Source organism: Esox lucius, chromosome 18 (assembly GCF_011004845.1).
Source record: "Esox lucius isolate fEsoLuc1 chromosome 18, fEsoLuc1.pri, whole genome shotgun sequence".
Classification (NCBI taxonomy): domain Eukaryota; kingdom Metazoa; phylum Chordata; class Actinopteri; order Esociformes; family Esocidae; genus Esox; species Esox lucius.
This window is the reverse complement of record NC_047586.1, coordinates 9655121-9675506: the sequence shown is the minus strand read 5'-3', so window position 1 is coordinate 9675506 and position 20386 is coordinate 9655121. Positions and strand designations below refer to the sequence as shown.

The 20386-nt window shown below is 47.3% G+C and overlaps 1 protein-coding gene across 1 annotated transcript in view; it reads right to left on the bottom strand.

Annotated features, from left to right (window-relative positions):
• The window catches only part of lama2 (laminin, alpha 2), a 115048-nt gene that overhangs the window by 19521 nt on the left and 75141 nt on the right, over positions 1 to 20386 (bottom strand). Inside the window, exons 20-39 of the mRNA XM_020056349.3 lie at positions 20174 to 20280; positions 18047 to 18227; positions 17683 to 17819; positions 17350 to 17586; positions 13752 to 13895; positions 12497 to 12673; positions 11024 to 11209; positions 10745 to 10863; positions 10174 to 10291; positions 9291 to 9425; positions 8301 to 8425; positions 8131 to 8217; positions 7848 to 8041; positions 5703 to 5845; positions 4719 to 4817; positions 3402 to 3513; positions 1579 to 1741; positions 789 to 999; positions 528 to 644; positions 39 to 202 (exon numbers count right to left, since the gene is read on the bottom strand). Coding sequence (XP_019911908.2) covers positions 39 to 202; positions 528 to 644; positions 789 to 999; positions 1579 to 1741; positions 3402 to 3513; positions 4719 to 4817; positions 5703 to 5845; positions 7848 to 8041; positions 8131 to 8217; positions 8301 to 8425; positions 9291 to 9425; positions 10174 to 10291; positions 10745 to 10863; positions 11024 to 11209; positions 12497 to 12673; positions 13752 to 13895; positions 17350 to 17586; positions 17683 to 17819; positions 18047 to 18227; positions 20174 to 20280 — 2956 coding nt within the window. The remainder of the gene's footprint in view (positions 1 to 38; positions 203 to 527; positions 645 to 788; positions 1000 to 1578; positions 1742 to 3401; positions 3514 to 4718; positions 4818 to 5702; positions 5846 to 7847; positions 8042 to 8130; positions 8218 to 8300; positions 8426 to 9290; positions 9426 to 10173; positions 10292 to 10744; positions 10864 to 11023; positions 11210 to 12496; positions 12674 to 13751; positions 13896 to 17349; positions 17587 to 17682; positions 17820 to 18046; positions 18228 to 20173; positions 20281 to 20386) is intronic.

The window sequence follows — 20386 nt, the reverse complement described above, 5'->3', positions numbered from 1 at the left end:
ATATCAGTCTGTCTGTCAGCCTGCCCGTCTGTCTCTACCTGTCCAGGATTCCAGAGGACTCTTTGAGCTGGGCAGCGTGGCGCTCAGCATGCTGCAGCAGGCCAGTCAGGGTGTCTCCACTCAGGCCCTGGGTTAGACGGCTCACCCTGTAGTCCAGCTGCTCATGGAGAGGACCCAGCTCCCGCTCCATATCATCCAGATCCTACCCAGAGAGGGAGAGTGGGGGGAGAGAGGGGGGAGAGAGGGGAGAGAGAGAGGGGAGAGTAAAAGAGCAATAGAGAAACAAGAAAACAAACAGAAGAGAAAGATGGGCTGAACCCTCAGGCTTGAAGCAGGTGGGATGTACAGATCCACAAATGGATGCCTGGCCAGTGAAACACAGCTCCAGGCAACACCTGTCTGACAACACCGAGGCAATCCAACTCAGTCATGGTGTGTGTCTTTCTCTCTTAATGCTCTGGATTGACTGGAGTTGAGGTATGTGTGTGTGTGTGTGTGTGTGTTTGGTGTTTAGGGACAGAGCCTACCTCTATCTCCTTATTGATGTTGTCTGAGAGCCCGTTGGCTTCAGCAAGAATGCGCTCTCCTTCTATCAGCACATCTTCTGTTCCTTTTTTCACTGAGCCCACAGCATCCTTCTTTCTCTGCAAGCAGACCACAACACTGTCAGCTCCACTTTACAGAAACAACAAGCCAAACCTGTGTGTGTGAACAGACACCCCCAGGCCCACATGATCAAAACCAGTAAAAGGGAAGTGTATGGTTATTATGCGGTAAAGGCTACTGACCTCCAGGGCTGTGATGTTACGCTGGTTCTGTCCGGACAGGACCCCGGCCTCTCTGATCTTTCCCTGGGCGTCCTTCAGCAGAGCCTGGGCGTCGTCCAGCTTGGCCCTGTGATCGTCCATCTTCTCTGTCACCTCGGCCTTTAGGTCCTCTGTAGCCTGGTGGGGGTCCCCAAAGATACGCTTCACCTTCTGGTATAAGGCCTCTGCCAGTCTGGAGGGAGCAGGGAAAGGTCCCATCAGTGTGCTGTATGGTGTAAGGAGGACAGATGACGGTCTTCCTGTCCTCTGGCTGTGGATCAGATCGGCCACTAGATGTCCCTCTTTCTTCTTGCATGACTCTTCCAGCCCTCAGCCAGAAGGAAACAAATAACTAAACCGATTTGATTAGAAGGAATAATATTCCTCCCACCTACCTCGGGCAACTTTTAATTAGTTCATTAAGATTTCACATTAGAAAATCATAAACTTTCTTCATTCAGCTGAGATTTGCTTGGCCACACAATGTTCTGCAGAATGTAAAAAACAACAACAGCGACAGAGAAACAGCAAATATGCTAATTTGAAAATGGGTACACTATTAACAACATCTTTTGAAATGAAATCGTCTTTGTTTGCTGTAGCAGTTATTTATTTAACTGAGAACTGAATGACCCAGTGACTCCTCACGAACCCTACGAATTCGGACCGCTCAGTGTTACGTAACATTATGCGCTGCTACGCTTGGACCGTCGAACCCTAACTGAGGCTTTGACCAGAAGTCGTTAACTGGGGCTGATATGTCAGGCATTACCCCAGTTCCTCCTCAGAGATGTGCTTCTTGCCTCCCAGCTGACGTTTGCGGAGCTCGGCAAGCATGCTTTCAATCTCTTTCTGCATCTGGTTCAGGCTCTTCTCTGGAGCGCCGTTCCTGCTGCCCAGAGTCTCATTCAGCTCTTTAGCTTTGACCTTCAGAGCTGGAGGATGAAGGGGACAGAATTTAAAATTGACATTTTCTCTCTCCCACCCACGCATGAACACACACACACACACACACACACTCTCAGCCATAGGGCCCAATTTTCCACCTCCCGACAAACCGTCCCATGCTGTCACCTCTAGCCAAAAGGCTGAGAACTGTGTTTGTCTCCTCTGCTGCTGCGTTGACATCCTATGTAAACGACTATTATTGTCAGATCCAGATCCAGACTTAGAACGTGTGTGTTGGCTGGGCTAGCCATTGGCCGGGCTACTAACATGGTAGGACCATGACCCATCTCCGTCGGGTTTCCTCAAAACCGTCCAGTGTCCAGCTACTGCAGGACATGTTTACCAATAGACTACACTTACACACCAACAAGCTCTTGCTCATGTGGGTATTATTTGCGTAAAGCCTTAAAGCCTTGTGTGTATGTTTTTTTTCCGGAGCTCAGTAGGACGCGCTACAGAAGCAGCTAGCTAGCGCCCAGATTAGATGAGCAGCTCAAAGGCAAAGCAGAACAAAGTGGATGACAACAAAAGCAGAAATATAACACTTTTAACTTTCTATTCAATGGCGACAGAGGCTTCTTTAAGGTTGATTCAAAGACGTACAAATTCTGCTTGGCAGACTAATGTACTTTAATCAAATTAATGTGGCCTTTGAAATCAAAACCCAATCAGTTCTAAAGAAACGGAAGGAGAAGTTGCTCCAACTGCGTTCTAATTTGAATATAAATTATCAAATGAAAATGAACATTCCTGATGAGACAAAATATACACCTATTAACAGATCCTGCCATGGAATAATTACATATTTTGTTTCAAAGGCAATTAAACACTTAAATTGCATCATCCAATGATGTCGTTTTTGAATACATCAGCACGAAAACAAAACGATCCAATCTCCTTCTCAATGGTTTTACAAGCCACTCTATGTGATCACGAAACTCCACAAGGAAGTTAAGGAAGACATGCTCTGCAGATTTCACTTTGAACGTGACATCTCTGCTTTTTGAGAAAATGCTTCTCATTCTTTTTTATGTGACATAAGGATGACATCACAGAAGTGTGTCGGTAGAAATGCAAATAGCCCATTTGAACCAGCCCAGTTGTCTCATGTTAGAGAATGATTGAGCATTAGTTAATGGTTGTGTTGTGTATTTGTGCATACAGTACACAGGTCTGTTCTGTATGGGTCTGCCAGTTCCACCTGCAGCAGTATGCGCCGTAGCTGGTGTGTGCTGAGAGTCGAGGGAAGACTTGGTGAAGCAAGGATTCCTGCTGACACTAATCACGTCGCCCACGGCGAGGGGCCGCCGCGTGTCCAGTCCACTCTGATTATACTGCCATCTTCAGACCTCATCCTCCATCCCTATTAATTAGGCCTTAACATGGACCCGCCGCTACACGGCTCTACACAAACCAGGCCCTTTATTAACTCAATCACCTTGCAGTCTCGGTGGGAAATGTCACACCTCGGAATCGTCTAATCACAGAGCAGAGGAAACAGCACAGAGCCCAGACGCAAATGTGTTCGACATCCTGACCCTCTGACCTTTATAACGCTTGAATTAGTGTTCTGCTCTTGGACGTTGAGGCGACTTTACAGGAGGAATGGTTTTAATTTTTTATTTCATGCAATGTTAAGGCCGGTACCTTCTGCAGCCAGAAGGGTGTTCTTCACGAATAATTCCAGGTCTTCAGCTCGGCTGTGGATCCTCTGAGCATCGTCGCCTGTTTGCTCGCCGTCTGCCGACACTTTGGTTGCCTGGGACAAACACTCAACTAATAAGTTGGAAGGACGTGACGGCTACAGATCATTCAAGATGCACCACTGACTGCACGTTTTCAATACAGGATCACGTGGTCTTCCAGTTTGCAACAATGGAGAGCCTCACAGGACCGGTTCATGGTTTGTAACCCTCAGAATGAGTTGACTCAGGCTCAGAAATGCTCTACTGACACACAAGGTTTGAGTACAAGCGTCTGAGCAAATCCCTATGTACTGTTCCAGCAAGTGTGAAGGGAGAAAACCCAGGACACAAAGATGACCCATGTCAACAAAGAAATAATACACTCCCAAATATATGTTGTTTTAATTGTTACGTCTTTGTTTTGCAGTAAGGAAAAATACAACAAGGCCGTAAGTGAACGACAAATTAAATTAGCTGCGTTTACTTAACAAACTGGGACCAGACCAGGCAAGATAATGGAAGGGTTTTCATCTCGTTAAGTTCCGTGGAAGAGGAAACGTCAGAATGTCAGAACGTGTTTGCTTGTCAGCTAGCACATAACGTTTGGAGAGCCGTCAGAGACAGGAGAATCTACTGCAGAATAGGCTGCATTAAATGAGAGAGTTTTCCAAGGATCTTTCTGTAACAGAATATGGTGGGACTTTGCGAACGCTAGAAGCATTTTCAATTCAAACATTTTCTCCTTCTCAGATCCAGCATCAGTCAATTAAAATTGTTGACGTAGTTGCACATGATTGAACGCTACATGTACTTGTTAATTTCTTCCCTTTAGGAGTTATACATGTCCCCTCCATATTTCAAGACACAAAAGAGAACTTACCAGAACAGATGTCTCAAAGTTAAAAACAAAAGCATCCATCTTTTAGACATCCTGTTTCTGTCCTTGGTTGACATTAAAATACCATTTTTAATGATATATTCAACTGCAGAGAGTAACATCATCATTTTTCATAATGCTCACTTTTTTTTTAACAGAAAGATGTGCTTACATCAATCAAAAACATTGATTGACTAACCTTGTCATTCAACTCTTCCAAAACAAATCCCACACAAACTGGCCTTTGGTGGCTTTCAGAATTTGGATGGCCTGGTTGTATTGGACTTATTCACCGAGGTGGAACGGGGTAGCTACGGCTCGGGGAGGCCACAGGGACAGTAGTGACAGCCTCTGGGCCTCAGACAGCAGCTTGGCCTGGGGCATGAGGAGTGTCCTACCTACCCGACTCAGCAGGTCATCCATCTCCGTCACGAGGCTTCCCAGGTTACCGTCGGCCAGCTGCAGGCGTCTCTCCGGCGAGTTCTGTGGTGAAAGCATGTGCTGCAGGACGCACACGCAGAAGGGGAGAGTGTCAGAGCAGGTCATTGTATGGAAAGGTCATCTAGCGTTTACATCACCACAGGTCTGGGGAGGGAGGTGAGACTGTCTTCTCTGTGTCAGAGCAGAGCCTCGATTTCCCTGTATTTAACTATCTGACCAAGCCAAATTCATCAGCGTTACACCAGTAGAGGCCCTGCCAGACATCTCCTCACAGACCTTCAAGCAGCAGAACACCAGTGGTTGGAAAAGGGCATCTAGCTCAGCGGATTCTGATCTGGCTTTTCCACATGAAAGGAGCAATCAAGTGATGTCTTCATTGGCCTCCCTTCTGCTGCCCTTTTGCAATAATCTGCATCTTTGTTGTGCCTAAGCTATATCACAACACTCATCTCTTCAGCTTTCCTCAGGATTTGGGGGAAATGCACTCCTGTTATCGTTCCTGTGAGCTGTGTCTGAATGTCACCATGTGGGTAATACATCACTGTTCTATCAGCGCTACAGATTGCGGCGTTTCTGTCTTTGTTCTTCTCGTGAGCTCGAGGTTAATGCCGTTAGCTGAACAGACTGGAGCTATCAGATCTTCCCAAGGAGATTTTTGAATTGTTTGAAGAAGGGGGCAAAGATGGACGCTGCATCTTAGTCAGAAACAACAGATAGATATTTACACAGTGCCTTGTACAGGTGGGCAACTTAATCACCACAGATGTAGTTAATCTTAGAATTTAAATCAGGTGCACAGTTGTATATTGGCAGGAAAAAAGAACAGCCTACAGAGTTAAAAAAAAAAAAATCTGATAATACATTCGTCATCAATGGATATAATGTAGTGTTCTCTCTCTGGAGAGAAGGAACATAGAAGGAAATGTTCGGGCGCTTTCAATTCACCTTGAGTTCCTCAGTCATGTTCTCAAAGCGGTAGAGTACTTTGTATGGTGGTGGCAGAGGGGTGGTTAGGTTCACACTGGTGATGATACGATGCAATCTGTCCATATCGCTGATGAGGAGCCCAGAACAGTCGTCATCACAGGCTGTAAAACACACACACACACACACACATACACACACACACACACACACACAGAAGTTAAAAACCTCTAATGACAACGGGTCTCTAATGACACCAATTAAAAGCATTAGAGAGCATTTAGCCCTGTCTAGTGAAGCAAATGATAATCCCTGCTACTGTTTGTCACAGGAGGGACCTGAGGATCTGAGGTGTGTGTGTGTGGAGAGGACCCATAATGCCCTAGGGAGGGACAGGACCGAAAGGGAAAGAGGAGGCTAACAGTTGCTTGATCCTAACCTCTCCGAGGGGGGGGACAAACAGTATGTACCAGGTTGAATGTGTTAGCACTGGAGGAGGGCTGGTGTCTCAGAGTAGTCTTTTTACTGAGAGACATGATAGATTACGTTGAGCCCCCGACACATTTTCCTACTTCACCCCATTTAATTCAGTTTTATCCCATACCCGCGCACAAACACAACCCCACACACACACAAACACACACACTAGAGCTCCCAGAAAAGACACAACTGGTCTTTGAAGACACTTAAAGGTAACCGTTTGCTGTCCTCTACTCTGTAGGCTTTGGAGAATCCTGGAGTTTCTGTGCTGGTTTGAGATTAAACAGGAGCGGCACAGAGGGATGGGATCTCAAGCGTGAAATTTAACACTGAGTGTGAAACGGCTTTTGGCAGCCCATTATGAGTTTTCGACTTGCCACAAGCAACAGAAAAGCAAAACACATACTTGCAGGCACAGTAGACCACTGCAATCAACAAACCCTCACATTTCTCATGAATTTAACCACAGACAATGTGTTGATAAACACATGTCTGGAAAGGGATTTATTCATACAGTTTTATTTTTTTATATCATTGCTGCTACGAAGCAGGGAGGATGCTGGGACAACGCACACAGTATGTGAGCTCACATCCTGTCCTGTGAGAGAGTGAGTAGACAACCCAACACGAACACACCACATGAAATGCATGCAAATCTGTTTGCCGTTTTTCAAGGCAGGGTAACATGCAGCAAATCAGTTTCACCTAAAGCACCCGACAGATCTAACAAGCAACGGACGGACATCTACCACTACTGCTTCGGGGTACCCATTAGAAGGCCGTCACACTGGGAGCAGTTCAAACAATGCCAGACAAGACTCATACCTTTTCTTCTTAAATGAAGCTTTGATAACAATCATAATAATTATTTTTGACAGAAATCATAGAGATCATAAACAAAATGATTTGAAAATCCATTATCTATTCTTCACAATGGGCAAAACCCTCCAAATGAACTGGTTGGATATATCTCTCAGGTCATCAGAAGGCAACAGCCAATGAAGTTCCCTCCCAATAAGAAAACTACTTCAAAATGGTGGAAGACACCTTTCAGAGCTTCTGGTTCAGAAAGTAGAACAGACATTCATTTTCCGAACACACATTTAGAAAACATTGCTGATTACAGTGCCTTTACCCTCTGAATATGCATACAAATATCAGTTGTGAAGCATTAACTGAAAATAATATTATGAATCACTAACAAAATGCTACATGGAGAAAAAAATACTAAATGGTTAATAAACACTAAACTATATATACAGTATAAAACCCTCTCTTTCAGGTATATGGTATAGACAGTACATTTATGTTTGATAAAACCAGGACATCACCAAATCAAAATGAAAATAAAACTAAATTAATTCTTATAAAATTCATAAAATTCAGAGAAGGCCATTAATGCTATTCCTTAAGTAGCTTAAGGCTGTTTACAAAACTCCCCAAAGATAAAAAAAAAAGAAAATAATAATCTGACATTGGAGAAAGAAAATATGATACACGAGCAGTTAACAAGATTTAATGAACATAAAAAAAAAGGAAGTTCAGCTCAGAGAAACCATGCTGATTAGCCTTACCACTGTGAGTGTGTGTGTGTGTGTGTGTGTGTGTGAGTGTGTGTGTGTGTGTGAGTGTGTGTGTGTGTGTGTGTGTGCGCGGCACGGTAGCGAGTTACATTAGTTTACGTACACACGATTCCAGAGGGCCCACACACATGCCTCTCCATGCACTGACTGCAGGTGCGACCAGAGGCCCCGGGGCGACAGCGGCACTGGCCCGAGCCGGGATCACACGGTTGGGGCCACGCGCCGTACAGGTCACACTTACACTCCTCACACTTGCCGCCGGGGGCGCGGGGGTCGCCGTGGTAACCCGTGGCGCATCTAGAGGAGCAACGACAACGTTCCCGAGCTGTTAAGTGAGAGACAGGTCTCGTTTCTGGCGACGCGGGGCGCGACTGGGTCGTCCTCACCTCTCGCAGTGCTGTCCCTCGTAGCCGTCGGGGCAGGCGGTACAGCGGTAGTCGTGGAATCCAACCGTTACACAGGAAGGGCTGAAACTGAAAGGTGCACAGTTGAAAAGCGGCGCGGCGCGAGTACGGGGAGCGGAGACGTTCGCCCACGGGGCGCCTCAGCGTCTTACTTGTTCTCCGGGCTGACGAGGGGGCAGGCGCAGCGCTTGCAGTCGTCGGGTCGGCCCCTGACTACGCCATAGTAACCCGGGGCGCAGCGTTCACACCTGTCTCCCTCCGTGTTGTGCTGGCAGTTCTGTTGGAGGGAGAGGGGGTCTGATATCACGTCTACGCTCACTTCAAAAGGGGCGACGCATGACACTATCCGGTGGTGTGTGTTTCTGAGCTGTCCTGTGAAGTGAGGCCCCGATCACGAGCTGCAGGGGCCCTCCCGGTCAGCCCAGGGCTGTTTATCTCACCTCTCTCAACCGAGAAAAAAAAGAGCCAAAGTGCCAATTCAAAGCAGCAACACTAATCAGTCAGCGGAAGTTGCAGCCTACTGAGCCGCGGTATTCCAAAGACTTTCATTAACTTCTTGTGTACCTCAATTATACAAATTACGCTGTACAAACTCATTTAACATTTTCAATTTGCCAGCTCCGTAAAATGCTAATTATATTGTTATTAGCACAAATGCAAATCAAAGCTGGGATTGCTTTGACAATGCAGAGTTCCAGTTCCACACTGTAATGTGAGTCAGGAATGGCACTAGAGAATGATTTGGGAAACAGGGAGTAAGAGCTTTGTGGGCGATTCAATTCACATCCCAATGGTCTGAGGTAAATCAACGGTCCGAGATAAAACAGTAGGCATGAATATATCTGGCCTCTTATTGGAAGGCCTCAAAATCTTCAGTGACACGCCTCTAAAGTTATATACATTTTTCTAGGCCTGCCTGCTTCTAAGCCCGCAGTCACATCTATCGGGGACACAACCTGTGTAACTTCTCAGACTCAGTGGCGGTTTGAATATGACGAAGGAGGAGAGGAGACGTTTTGCACTGGTCGGATAAAGTTCCGGGCTGAGCTGCGCAGGGCCGAGGTAACGGTTCTCCACATACGACGAAGCGGTGAGAGCTGCTGGGCATGCGATCGGTCACAGGGACTGGGTAAGGAGATCACCTGGCAGATGGATGTGTCCGGGTCACAGGCCCCGCTGTGCCCGTTGCACTGGCACTGCACACAGCTCCCGATGCCCGCTCGAGAGGCGGCACCACCGCCGCGGGCGGACAGGCGGTAAAACCCGGCGCCACATTCCTGCCAATGGGCAAAGCACAGACAGACACACGGTTACCGGTTATGCAGCCCCCCTCCTGCTCCTGAACCCCACCCCCCCCCCACTCCCCCCCCCACCTCCCACCCCCAAGGAGGACTGCAGGGCTCCAACGAGGCGTGCGCACTCATAATTAATCGGGTCAATTTGAGACACCATCTGTTCCCGGAAAACACGTTAAACGCCACTTTAAAAATACTTTATTAACTACGTGGCGGCTTCAAATAATTGCCATCTGCCTGGGTTTGCTCGCAGCCACCTTTCTGAGGAATCCAAAGGAGATAACAGATTTGTAACACTCAGGTTCTGATGACAGGCCGGGAAGTAGTAAGAACAAGAGTTCATTAGGAGTGAATTAGAGCAGTGCTAAACAGAGGAGATTTACAGGTGTCTGCGTGGAGATGAGACGAAGACAGCCGGGGAGAAGGGACGGACAGAGAGAGATGGAGAAAGACACAGGGAGAGGGAGAGAGAGATGGAGAAACAGAGAGAAACCAAGATGGAGAGAGGCTGGGGAAAAGACGAGAGAGACAGAATGAGGTGACAGTTGGGATGAGAGGGATTGCACCGCAGTGTGTTTCTAACAGCTGTTTTCTCCTGACTCCATCTCTGACTCACACAGAACCCCTCCTGATGGATGACCCTGTCACATGTCTGATGGGGGGGGGGGGGCGGGGGGGCGGGGGGGCGGGGGGCAGAGGTACAGCTGGCTGAGCGGCCTCGCTAGCTCACCTCACAGGAAAGGCCGGAGTAGCCAAGGGGGCAGTTACACTTCTCTATCTGATGGGCCCGCTCTGTCTCCACGGTCGGCCTTCCCTCTTCCGCCACCTCCAAAGAAACCTCAGAGATCCTGGGGGGACAGAGAGAATGCCAGTGCTTTTCCATGGACGTTCCGCGTCGTGTCCTGTTTGCTCGAGATATTCTATTATCAAATGCTATCGCCCCTTTTTCATGGAGGAACAGATCGACGTTAAATGCAGAGGGTGGTGGAGGCTAACATGATTCATCTAACTGTACCAGCGTTAGAAAATTGTGTGTAGACGGGAACGCAGGGGACCTCTAACGGTGTTTCAGCCCGACAGGCTTCAGGTCAAATTTCCAGAAATGGTACAGTAGATCGATCATGAGACAGCCGTTTGCGTGAGGTAACACATAGTCTTAGTTACAATGCCTTGGACAAATCCCAGATTGACCTGTGAATTTTCAGAAAGGGAGGGGAGATCTACTCGCAGCATTTCCACAACACCTAAGGTCCGGGTTAACAGAGATAAGCTGGTTCTGACAGACAGTGAGAAGCGCTAACCTGCTGTGTCTCATCATGTTCCCGTGGGAAGCCTTGATGAGGACGTAGTCAACGTAAAACAGCACGTCCATGAAGTCCTCACGCGTCATGGCCCTCCTGTCTTCATACTTCCACTCGTGCTGCGGAACAAGACCCGTTCGTAACAACGTGGGCGTCAGTTTATCATTAACTTCCCCCTCAGACGTCAGAGCTCAGCTCGGGAAGAGCGACCGGGAAAAGCCCAGCTGACTGACACAGAACGGCTGGCGCAGGGTCAGCCGGGTAAGGGGCGGTTCTAACCTCTGTCATGTCGATCTCATGGCGGGTGAGCTGTCCGATCTGCAGTCCCTGTGTGTGGCGGACCATCACCTTGTCCCTGTTGGGCCCTCCTTTGATGATGACCTGAGGCTCATAAGACGTGCTGCCCGTCTCGTCACGTCCCTCAAAGTAGATGGCGTACTTGAGCTTGCCGCCATAGGCTGTGATCTGGAGAGGACAAACAACACCGGGAACCAAGCGAAGAAACTTTCAAGTCATTTATTATTGCAAACTTGTTTCAGTGGGGATGTGACTTCCTCTTTCCGAACAACCGATCTTTCACCCTGTCAGCCCGGCGATTCGATCAAGCGCCGGTCGTAGAGACTGTGACCACTAGGCCACGTGCCTGAACTGAATGTAGTGATTTCTATGGGATCTATTCTTTTGAGCGCTGGAAAAGAAAAAGTATGTGGGGTTTGTTATGTACGACTCTGTTTCCGAAGAGGTTGGGACGCTGTGTAAAATGTAAAGGAAAACAGAACGCAATGATGTGCAAGTCATTTAAAACCTGTATTCAATAGGAAATGGTACGAAGACAACTTATCAAATGATGAAACTGAGAAGTGTTATTGTTTCTTGGAAGATATATGCTCACTTTGAATTTGACGCCCGCAACACGTTTAAACAGGGCAAACAAGACTGGAAACTCATTTAAGATGGACTGAGGTATAGTGGAAAGCTGTCCGGTGGTCTGACAAAACAACATTTTAGATGACTGCTGTCCAGACCTGTCCCCTATTGAAAATATTCTGCGCATTATGAAATGAAAAACCCAGCAAAGGAGACCCTGAACTGTTGAGCAGCTGAAATGCTATATCAAGCAGGAATGGGACAACATTCCACTTTTAATACTCCTCACTTTCCGCCGTTCCCAAAAGCATACATAGGGTGGTTAAAAGAAGAGGTGATGCAACACAGTGGTAAACAAGTGTCACCGCCTTGACAATAAATTATTACGAAGATATACTAGAACCAAATATTTAATTAGTTACATTAATTTAGAGGGTCATAAATGTGAGGATTCCACTGAGTAGTTGTTATCTAAATCCAGTGTCACTTGGTGTTAATTCTTTATCGTGGGTTAATAAGATTTGAGTCTCTTGTTCAGATAATCCTCACATATTTTAAATCTTTCAGGCACATTACTACTCTTACTAATGCTACTATGTAATCATGATGGTAAAAAATACATAAAGTCATCCGGATATCATTTTAGTTGAATGAAAATGGGAGCATTCTCCTCATCTAAAACACATAATATAGATGTCTGTTTCTCCAAATTGCCATTGTCTAAATGATACTGTAATGAAGAACGACCGTTCAGCAGGTTTGGTTTTACTGTACCTATATCCTAATACGTAAAGCATTTTTAAGGAATTCAAATATACAGTATAGAGGGGTGTGTTATTGTACATCTGCTATCAACGTTTCATTCGGAGACGAGGATGCTCTTACCATGGACCCCGTGAACTGCTCAGGAAGTCTCCAGTAGTACGGCTCAGTAAGCATCTGGTTGACCAGCTCAGCTTTGACAACAATCTCTGGGTGCTGGAAGGTGACTCCACGAGTGGTCTCCCTCTGGTTGTCTTGGTCCACTAGAGGTAGCTTGGTCTGCTCTGGTTTCAGAGAAAGCTACCGGAGTACGGGGAGAGCGAACAGCGTCACTTGTGCATTTTATACACAAAGATAAACAGAGAATGGATTTGTATTTAGAAAGCTCAAAGGGTGTTGCGAGCGTGTGATCCAAGGGTACCTCAGCTGAAACCACCAGGACTTAGAAGCACAATATATATTAACATGTGTTTCACATCCTGACGGCAGGCCAGAAATGTGTTCAAATGGGCAAAACGAGCGTGCATATATTTACGCAGCCACTTCAGTACAGTAGGCTATTCCTCTGAGGCCCCCCCGGTTTAAATTTGCTCTCCACTCCTATTCTGTCTGAAAGTTCCAGAGGGGCCAGGCTGCGCCCCTCACCTCACCATGCAATCACACGACTCACTGACTTAGAGAAAATCTCTCGCATTCCGATAAATGAGGCAGCGGATTCTCAACTTGCTCTGTTTTCTGTCCTTGTCTTACAGCAAACAAACTCAGATTAACTTTGGGACGGCAACCTTTATTTAATTTGTTTGTCGTTTCCATTTATATGAGAGAAGGTCCCTCTGCCCATGTCCTCGGCCGCGGTCTCCATGGACACAGCAGCGGAAGGCTATCAGGTCTGCGGTGCTCCGGCAGGAAATCCTTATTAAAAACAAACAGGGAAGCTCCAGCCTGTGCCTGCCCCCCGAGCCATTATACCCACCCTGTTCCATGCTAGACCTCTATTTGTGCCTGTTCCTCCCTGGCTCTGTCCATGTCCCATCAATTACAGCAAAATAGGATTGGGAGTAAATACCTGGTCAGAAATGAAGCAGTGCAGGAAATCCAATCTTGTTTTATTAATAACTGCTCGGTTGCGAATGAAATCCTTGCTGTGCTTTGCCAGTACTGTGGTTGCACAACAATTCGGTCATGTTGTTTAGCTACTGCCTATCTGCTGTAACGGTTCATACATGTTGTTACATGTTGTTTTGCTGTGTGCGTGTGTGTCTGTACCTCATGCTGTGTCCGTGAGGTGGGGACTAAGGTTCGACCAGGGACACGCGACCATGTTGTGCACGCGCGCTGCATGTTCACTCCTGTAACGTTCCTCAACAGCTGGACTTACCCACATGCGGATGAGCCCCGGGGCCTCGGAGCAGGTGCTGGACATGCCGAAGCAGTAACACCGACTGCACCCCTGTGGGTTCCGGGTGCTCAGGCCAAACGTCCCCGCCTTACACTGGTCACAGTGCAGACCCTGGGTGTTCTCCTGGGAACCGGACACAAGGCCACAAAACACAGGCTGTTTGATGTACAAAACGGCAGGGGAAGAATAGTGCGCAACCCGTTTTCAGTACATGAGAACGGTCAGAAAAGCAAATGGATTTAAAAACATAGGATATACATATTACATAAAACGAGGCCAAAGTATAACTAACATTACTCTTAAGGCCAAAAAGCTACATCCGTCCTGCTATCCTGCTCTGTATTGCTAAAAGAAGATGCTAAAAATGGGTCCCAGGCAGCACATCACACGCAGGACCCGAGGAGGGATAAGGGCCATACCTTCTAAAGGCATGTACACACTCTGGTGAAACCCCCACAAAAAATATATCAGCAGGAACATTTGACTAATTTACCCTCAATTTTTTTTCCTAGTTCCCACACTCCAAAAGCTGGAAGAACATTTATAAAAAAACATTATGTTTGTTAACTGGCCACTTTGCCAGGTGATTTTAATCAGTGGCCACCCCTTAACGCTCCCTAAAGCGAGTGGCAATGTTATATTTCCTCGTTTGCAACCAACATTTTAACTATAATTTTGCCCTCTGGTTGTTTTTCTTCAATGGGAACACTTAGTCTTATTGCATTAGCAAACTATCAGGAAAAATATTCTGTCCAACTGAAATAAATGATTTCCTTGTTCACTATGGGAAATAAAGTGTTCCAGTACTTTGGAGTGGCGATGTTTCATTTCAGACAGAAGAATCTAGACCAGCTGTCTGGGATCATAATCACTTGACACAGTAACAAGGTGAACTCAAGTCATCTGACGGGTTATCTTATGGGCCATCCCTCCAGCCACAGTTGTCAGTCTATCTGTCTATTGCTGTGACCTTCAATAATCTCCCCAGAATACACCAACCCCTTCCCTCTAAGCCCCCTCCCCAGTGGTCCAAAATAATCGTTGTTGTGGGAAGAAATGCACGCACACACAAACACAGACCTAATGTATACGCCACCAGAGACACAAACACACACAAACACAGACATACACAGAACCAGAGACATAAACACACAACCAGAGACATATACACACACACACACAGACATACAACAAGAGACATAAACAATCAGAGACATAAACACACAACCAGAGACATATACACACAAACACGGATATACACACAACCAGAGACATAAACACAAAACCAGAGACATAAACACACACAAAAATAGACATACAACCACAGACAAACACAAACCCAGTAACATATACACACACAAACCCAAGAGAAATAAACAATCAGAGACATGAACACAAAACCAGAGATATAAACAACCAGATACATAAACAACCAGAGACATAAACACAAAACCAGAGACATAAACAACCAGAGATATAAATAAAAAAACAGAAACATATGCACAAAACCAGAGACATAAACAACCAGAGATATAAACAACCAGTGACCTAAGCAACCAGAGACATAAACACAAAACCAGAGATATAAATACAAAACCAGAGACATATACACAAAACCAGAGACATAAACAACCAGAGATATAAACAACCAGTGACCTATGCAACCAGAGACATAAACACAAAACCAGAGACATCTACACAAAGCCAGAGACATATACACAAAACCAGAGACATAAACACACACAAATACAGACATACGTACACATAGAGTACTTGGAGTGCTTGTGGTCTCCAGGCATAAGCGGCTGCTAAGGATTCCCGACTGCTACAGTATGGGGGCCCCAAACAGAGGTGGAGAACTCAAGGTCTCAATTGACAAATGTTCAAAAAAAATTGGAAAAAAGCCTTGATAACCACAATATTGTCTCTATATCTTATGGCAAAATTGGTACAATTGCAGAAAATGTGCTTTAAAATGTAAATGTTTCTATCTGGGTCAAAAGGTTGTCCAGTAAAATGTTTTGCAAATTGGGGGGCCCCTGGCTCACGTGCACAGCCGTGCACACATACAACACACCACAAGAAGAAACCCAACAACACACAGTCTTTCACACTTCGGATGTGTCACTTTTACTTGAGTCAAAAAAGCTTTTTACTGGGTGACAGAGTTTTTTCCCCTACTCTCTCTCTCTCTCTCTCGGTCTGTCTCTCTATTCCCGCTCTCTTTCTCCGTCTCTTTCTCTCTCTTGCTCTCAGTCAGTGTTAATGAGAGTCATCACCTCCCATCGCTGGCCCTGTGTGACAGCCTGTCACAATGTCACAGCACTGTCACGAAGCACAGAGCCTGGGATGGCGACGCCCGCCTGCCTGCCTGGCGTTGGCAATTCTGAATGCCTTCGCCCCCCATGTCAGGTCTATTTCCATCTCACACGCACACACACACACACACACACACACATACACACACACACACACACACATACACACACACAAACTTATATATATATATATATATATATATATATATATATATATATATATACATACACATATACACACACATATACACACACAGAAGCTGTTCTGCCTGCCTAGGTTTTGTTTGCCAGGCTGGGGGTTTGTTCGTTGCTGGCAGGCAACAGAACACATGCTGAGGCCAGATAGGGATGGTTCTAGGTAGATGCGGAGAGCTGCTGGTGAGAAATAATCTATATGTAGCGTTATGTAGCAAATGTGACATTTACAGGTAATTGCAGTGAAAGGCTTTAAAACACAGACAGTGTGGAACTTCAACTTCAAAATGTGCAACTTTTGAAAGCTGCTTTAAGTCCTGGCTATACATCCTGGTTTTCTCTTGCTGTTAGTAATTTGGGGGACTCTAATGCAAATTCCTGACACAACCTTCAGTGATATACGCTAGGCAGAGTATGTGGATGACACAACCTTCAGTGATATACGCTAGGCAGAGTAGGTGGATGATACAACTTCCAGTGATATACACTAGGCAGAGTATGTGGATGACACAACCTTCAGTGATATACACTAGGCAGAGTAGGTGGATGATACAACCTCCAGTGATATACGCTAGGCAGAGTATGTGGATGACACAACCTTCAGTGATATACACTAGGCAGAGTAGGTGGATGATACAACCTCCAGTGATATACGCTAGGCAGAGTAGGTGGATGACACAACCTCCAGTGATATACGCTAGGCAGAGGAGGTGGATGACACAACCTCCAGTGATATACGCTAGGCAGAGGAGGTGGATGATACAACCTCCAGTGATATACACTAGGCAGAGTATGTGGATGACACAACCTCCAGTGATATACGCTAGGCAGAGGAGGTGGATGACACAACCTCCAGTGATATACGCTAGGCAGAGTATGTGGATGACACAACCTCCAGTGATATACACTAGGCAGAGTATGTGGATGACACAACCTTCAGTGATATACGCTAGGCAGAGTAGGTGGATGACACAACCTCCAGTGATATACGCTAGGCAGAGTAGGTGGATGACACAACCTCCAGTGATATAGGCTAGGCAGAAGAGGTAGATGAACAAAGTTACCTTGCAGCTACATTTTCCTGTCCTGTCTGCACATGCGCACACATCCCGCTCCGCGTCGCAGGTCTGGCTGTCTGAACCGGCCACGTTGCAGTCGCAGGAAATGCACTGTGGGAAGTCCCGGTAGCCCAGCTTACACTCGCTGCACTTCTCTCCGTGAAACTTCTCCCGGCACATGCAGCAGCCCGTGTTGGGGTTACACTGCTGGGTGACCGAGCCTAGTGGGTTGCAGCCACACGCCTGCGGTAGAGTGTCAGGGGAGGGTCAGTCGATACCCACACTCACAGAGGGTTCATTGAATCGCTTCAAACGTCCCGGGGACGAGATGAGGTGTACCTTGCAGCCGGTCGTGATGTCATGACCCCAGTGATTAGGGGCGCATTTGTCACATCTCTCCCCGACGGTGTTGGGAGGACACACACACTGTCCCGTGTTGACGTCGCAATTATCTCCCACATGGGCGCACTGGCATGCTGGGAAGAGGGCAGGAAAAACAAACGCTCTGCTCAAAACAACAGAACCGACTCAGCGAGACATGCCACTATGGAGAGGGATTTCCATGAAAACTGTATGGGCTGCGTTCTTGGACGCGGAGCAAGCCTGGCCTTGAACTCGAGGATGAAAAAGAAAGATCAGGGCACATCTGAGAGCTGGGTGTTATGCACACACGTCGGTTAACCTAGAGGGTCACATTTCTTACGTGTGCAGCCGCCCTCCTGGAAGTTGAAGTGTCCTGGAGCGCATCGGTCACACTTGGGCCCGGAGACACCGGGCTGGCAACGGCACTGGCCCGAGGCGTCGCAGTCGAAGGACTTGGACCCGAAGGAGTTACAGTTGCAGGGGACACAGCCTCCGGCGGACTGGATGCCGTACGTCTGAGGCTGTGGAAGAGCACAGGGGTACAGGGGTCTTTCGGGGACTCTGTGGACCTGTCGGAGACGGGCATGCAGTGTTAGTAAGACAGCGCACAGCAACACACCCGCAAGCGCCACCTAGCACGCGGATCAGTCATGGAAGGTAACCGTCCGGGGGAAAAGAAGACCATGAACGCGCCATGCAGCAACAGTTCCATCGATGCTGGTGACACACCAAACAACTGACCAAAGTAGCCACTCAGGTGGTTAAACAGGCAGAGGAACTGTCCATATCCCATTAGAAATTCAGCAACATTTGGTGAATAAGGGAACTGGCATTGTATCTTTACAGGGCGAGTCGGCGTGGACAGATGGTGGGACATTCATTTGAGCATGAGGAATCAATAACTCCAGTCCGACTGGTAGTCTTCATTACCATCCCTTCACCTGGGGGGGAAAGTGGAGACGGGGGAGACTCCGGGGACCTCCCTGGGGGGGGGGGGGGCAGATCCCTCACCCGTGCGGATCCAGACATTTCAGAGGACTGCCGAACGACCGACCAAGCGGTTCATGTTGGAGCAGCGAACAGGTGTTGTGTCGGGTAGGTCAGACGGGCACCTCTGTGCGGGTGAAGTGTTGTCCTGGTGACACAGCTAAACAACCAGGTCGACTATGTGTTTGTGTGCCTGGCAGTGTGTACTGTTGCTTCAGCGTGGCGTGTTAGCACCGCACACAATCTCACCAGACCCGGTCAACATGCCGGGATGAACCGAGCTCAGTCAACATGCTGGGAGGATTTGAAACAGAGCCTTGCCCACTGTAACTTTCTAGATCAAAGAAATGTAAAGTGATCTGTCATGTCTCCAATGGAAACTGCTTGAAAGCCTTTTCTCTGCATGGCCAAAGACAAAAAGTGATTCTTAGAAGCCAGGACTATTAAATATTAGACATTACCATCCAAATGGCCAAAGGTTATGATAAAAGCAAAGAAATTAAATCTCTTGAATTATAGTCTTAACGTTATGAAGTAATGACACAATGAATGAATATCTGAGATCCTAAGTATCTTGATAACAGCTCCGCTGTCTAAGGTGATATAACACCTTAGACATTAAATAAGAATTCAGTAAGGTAGGTTTAATTATTATAATCAGAATGTAAAGGGCTTGCCTTGATTAGAGGGCAATTAAATCACATTTTCCTTACGAGGCACTTTCAAATCATTGGTAGGGTCTCAAGGCTGAGTATTTCCAAGACCATGCAATCGTCTAATCATTTGGAGGGACACGCCGTCTCGTGCAGCCAGCCAGGTCGGCCAGATGGAAGGGACAGTCGGTCGGCCTGGGAATCTCCACACAACAACACATCGAAACACCCCGTGCTACGGATCGTCACGCCATTTACCGCTGAGGGGCGGTAGGCACTGCGGGGACAGCCCCCGGAACGGGAGTAGCCCCTGCGTTGGACCTGCTGCAGCGGAACGCGCTCCACCGGCCTCCGCGTCTCCCGCCGCTCGTAACCCTGGCGCCCCAGGTCGCAGCGGCGACCCACAAAGCCGGGCTTACAGATACATCGTCCCTCCAGGTCGCAGCGCTGGGACAAGGCACCTTTAGCGCTGCACAAGCACGGCTTACACACCTGCTCCTCCGCGTCCCACCAGCAGTTGGGCTTGATTCACCGGGAGGAGGGGGGAGGTTGTGGGGGGCAGGACGTTAGTTACCTGAAAGTGTCTGAGGTACTGAGTAGCATGAATGCAGAAGTCGCCCTGAAACTGTCAATGACAACAAACCAAACTCTGAACGCTGGAGAAAGAATAATCAACACAGAAGGATCTGAAGCGGTAACTTATTTGAAATGATTGCTTCTCCACTCGTTTTAATGACTGGTTGTCCTCCGTACTGTAGACCGTTCACTGTTATACGGGTATGCCGCGATACAATGTCAGAGTTGGGAAAGAACAGCTGATGACCTACCATGCATTCATCGCACTGGCGTCCAACCACGTGCAGCTTGCACTGGCACTGCCCGTTCTCCCGGTGGCACACCTCCGACACGGAGCCATTCTGGTGACACTGGCACGCTGCGGACCAGTGAGTGGTGGGGAGGGGGAAGAGAGGAAGGATGGTTAATCAGTTGGAAAATCTTATAAAAAGGGATCATCCCCAAAACAGGCTTTTCGATTAGGG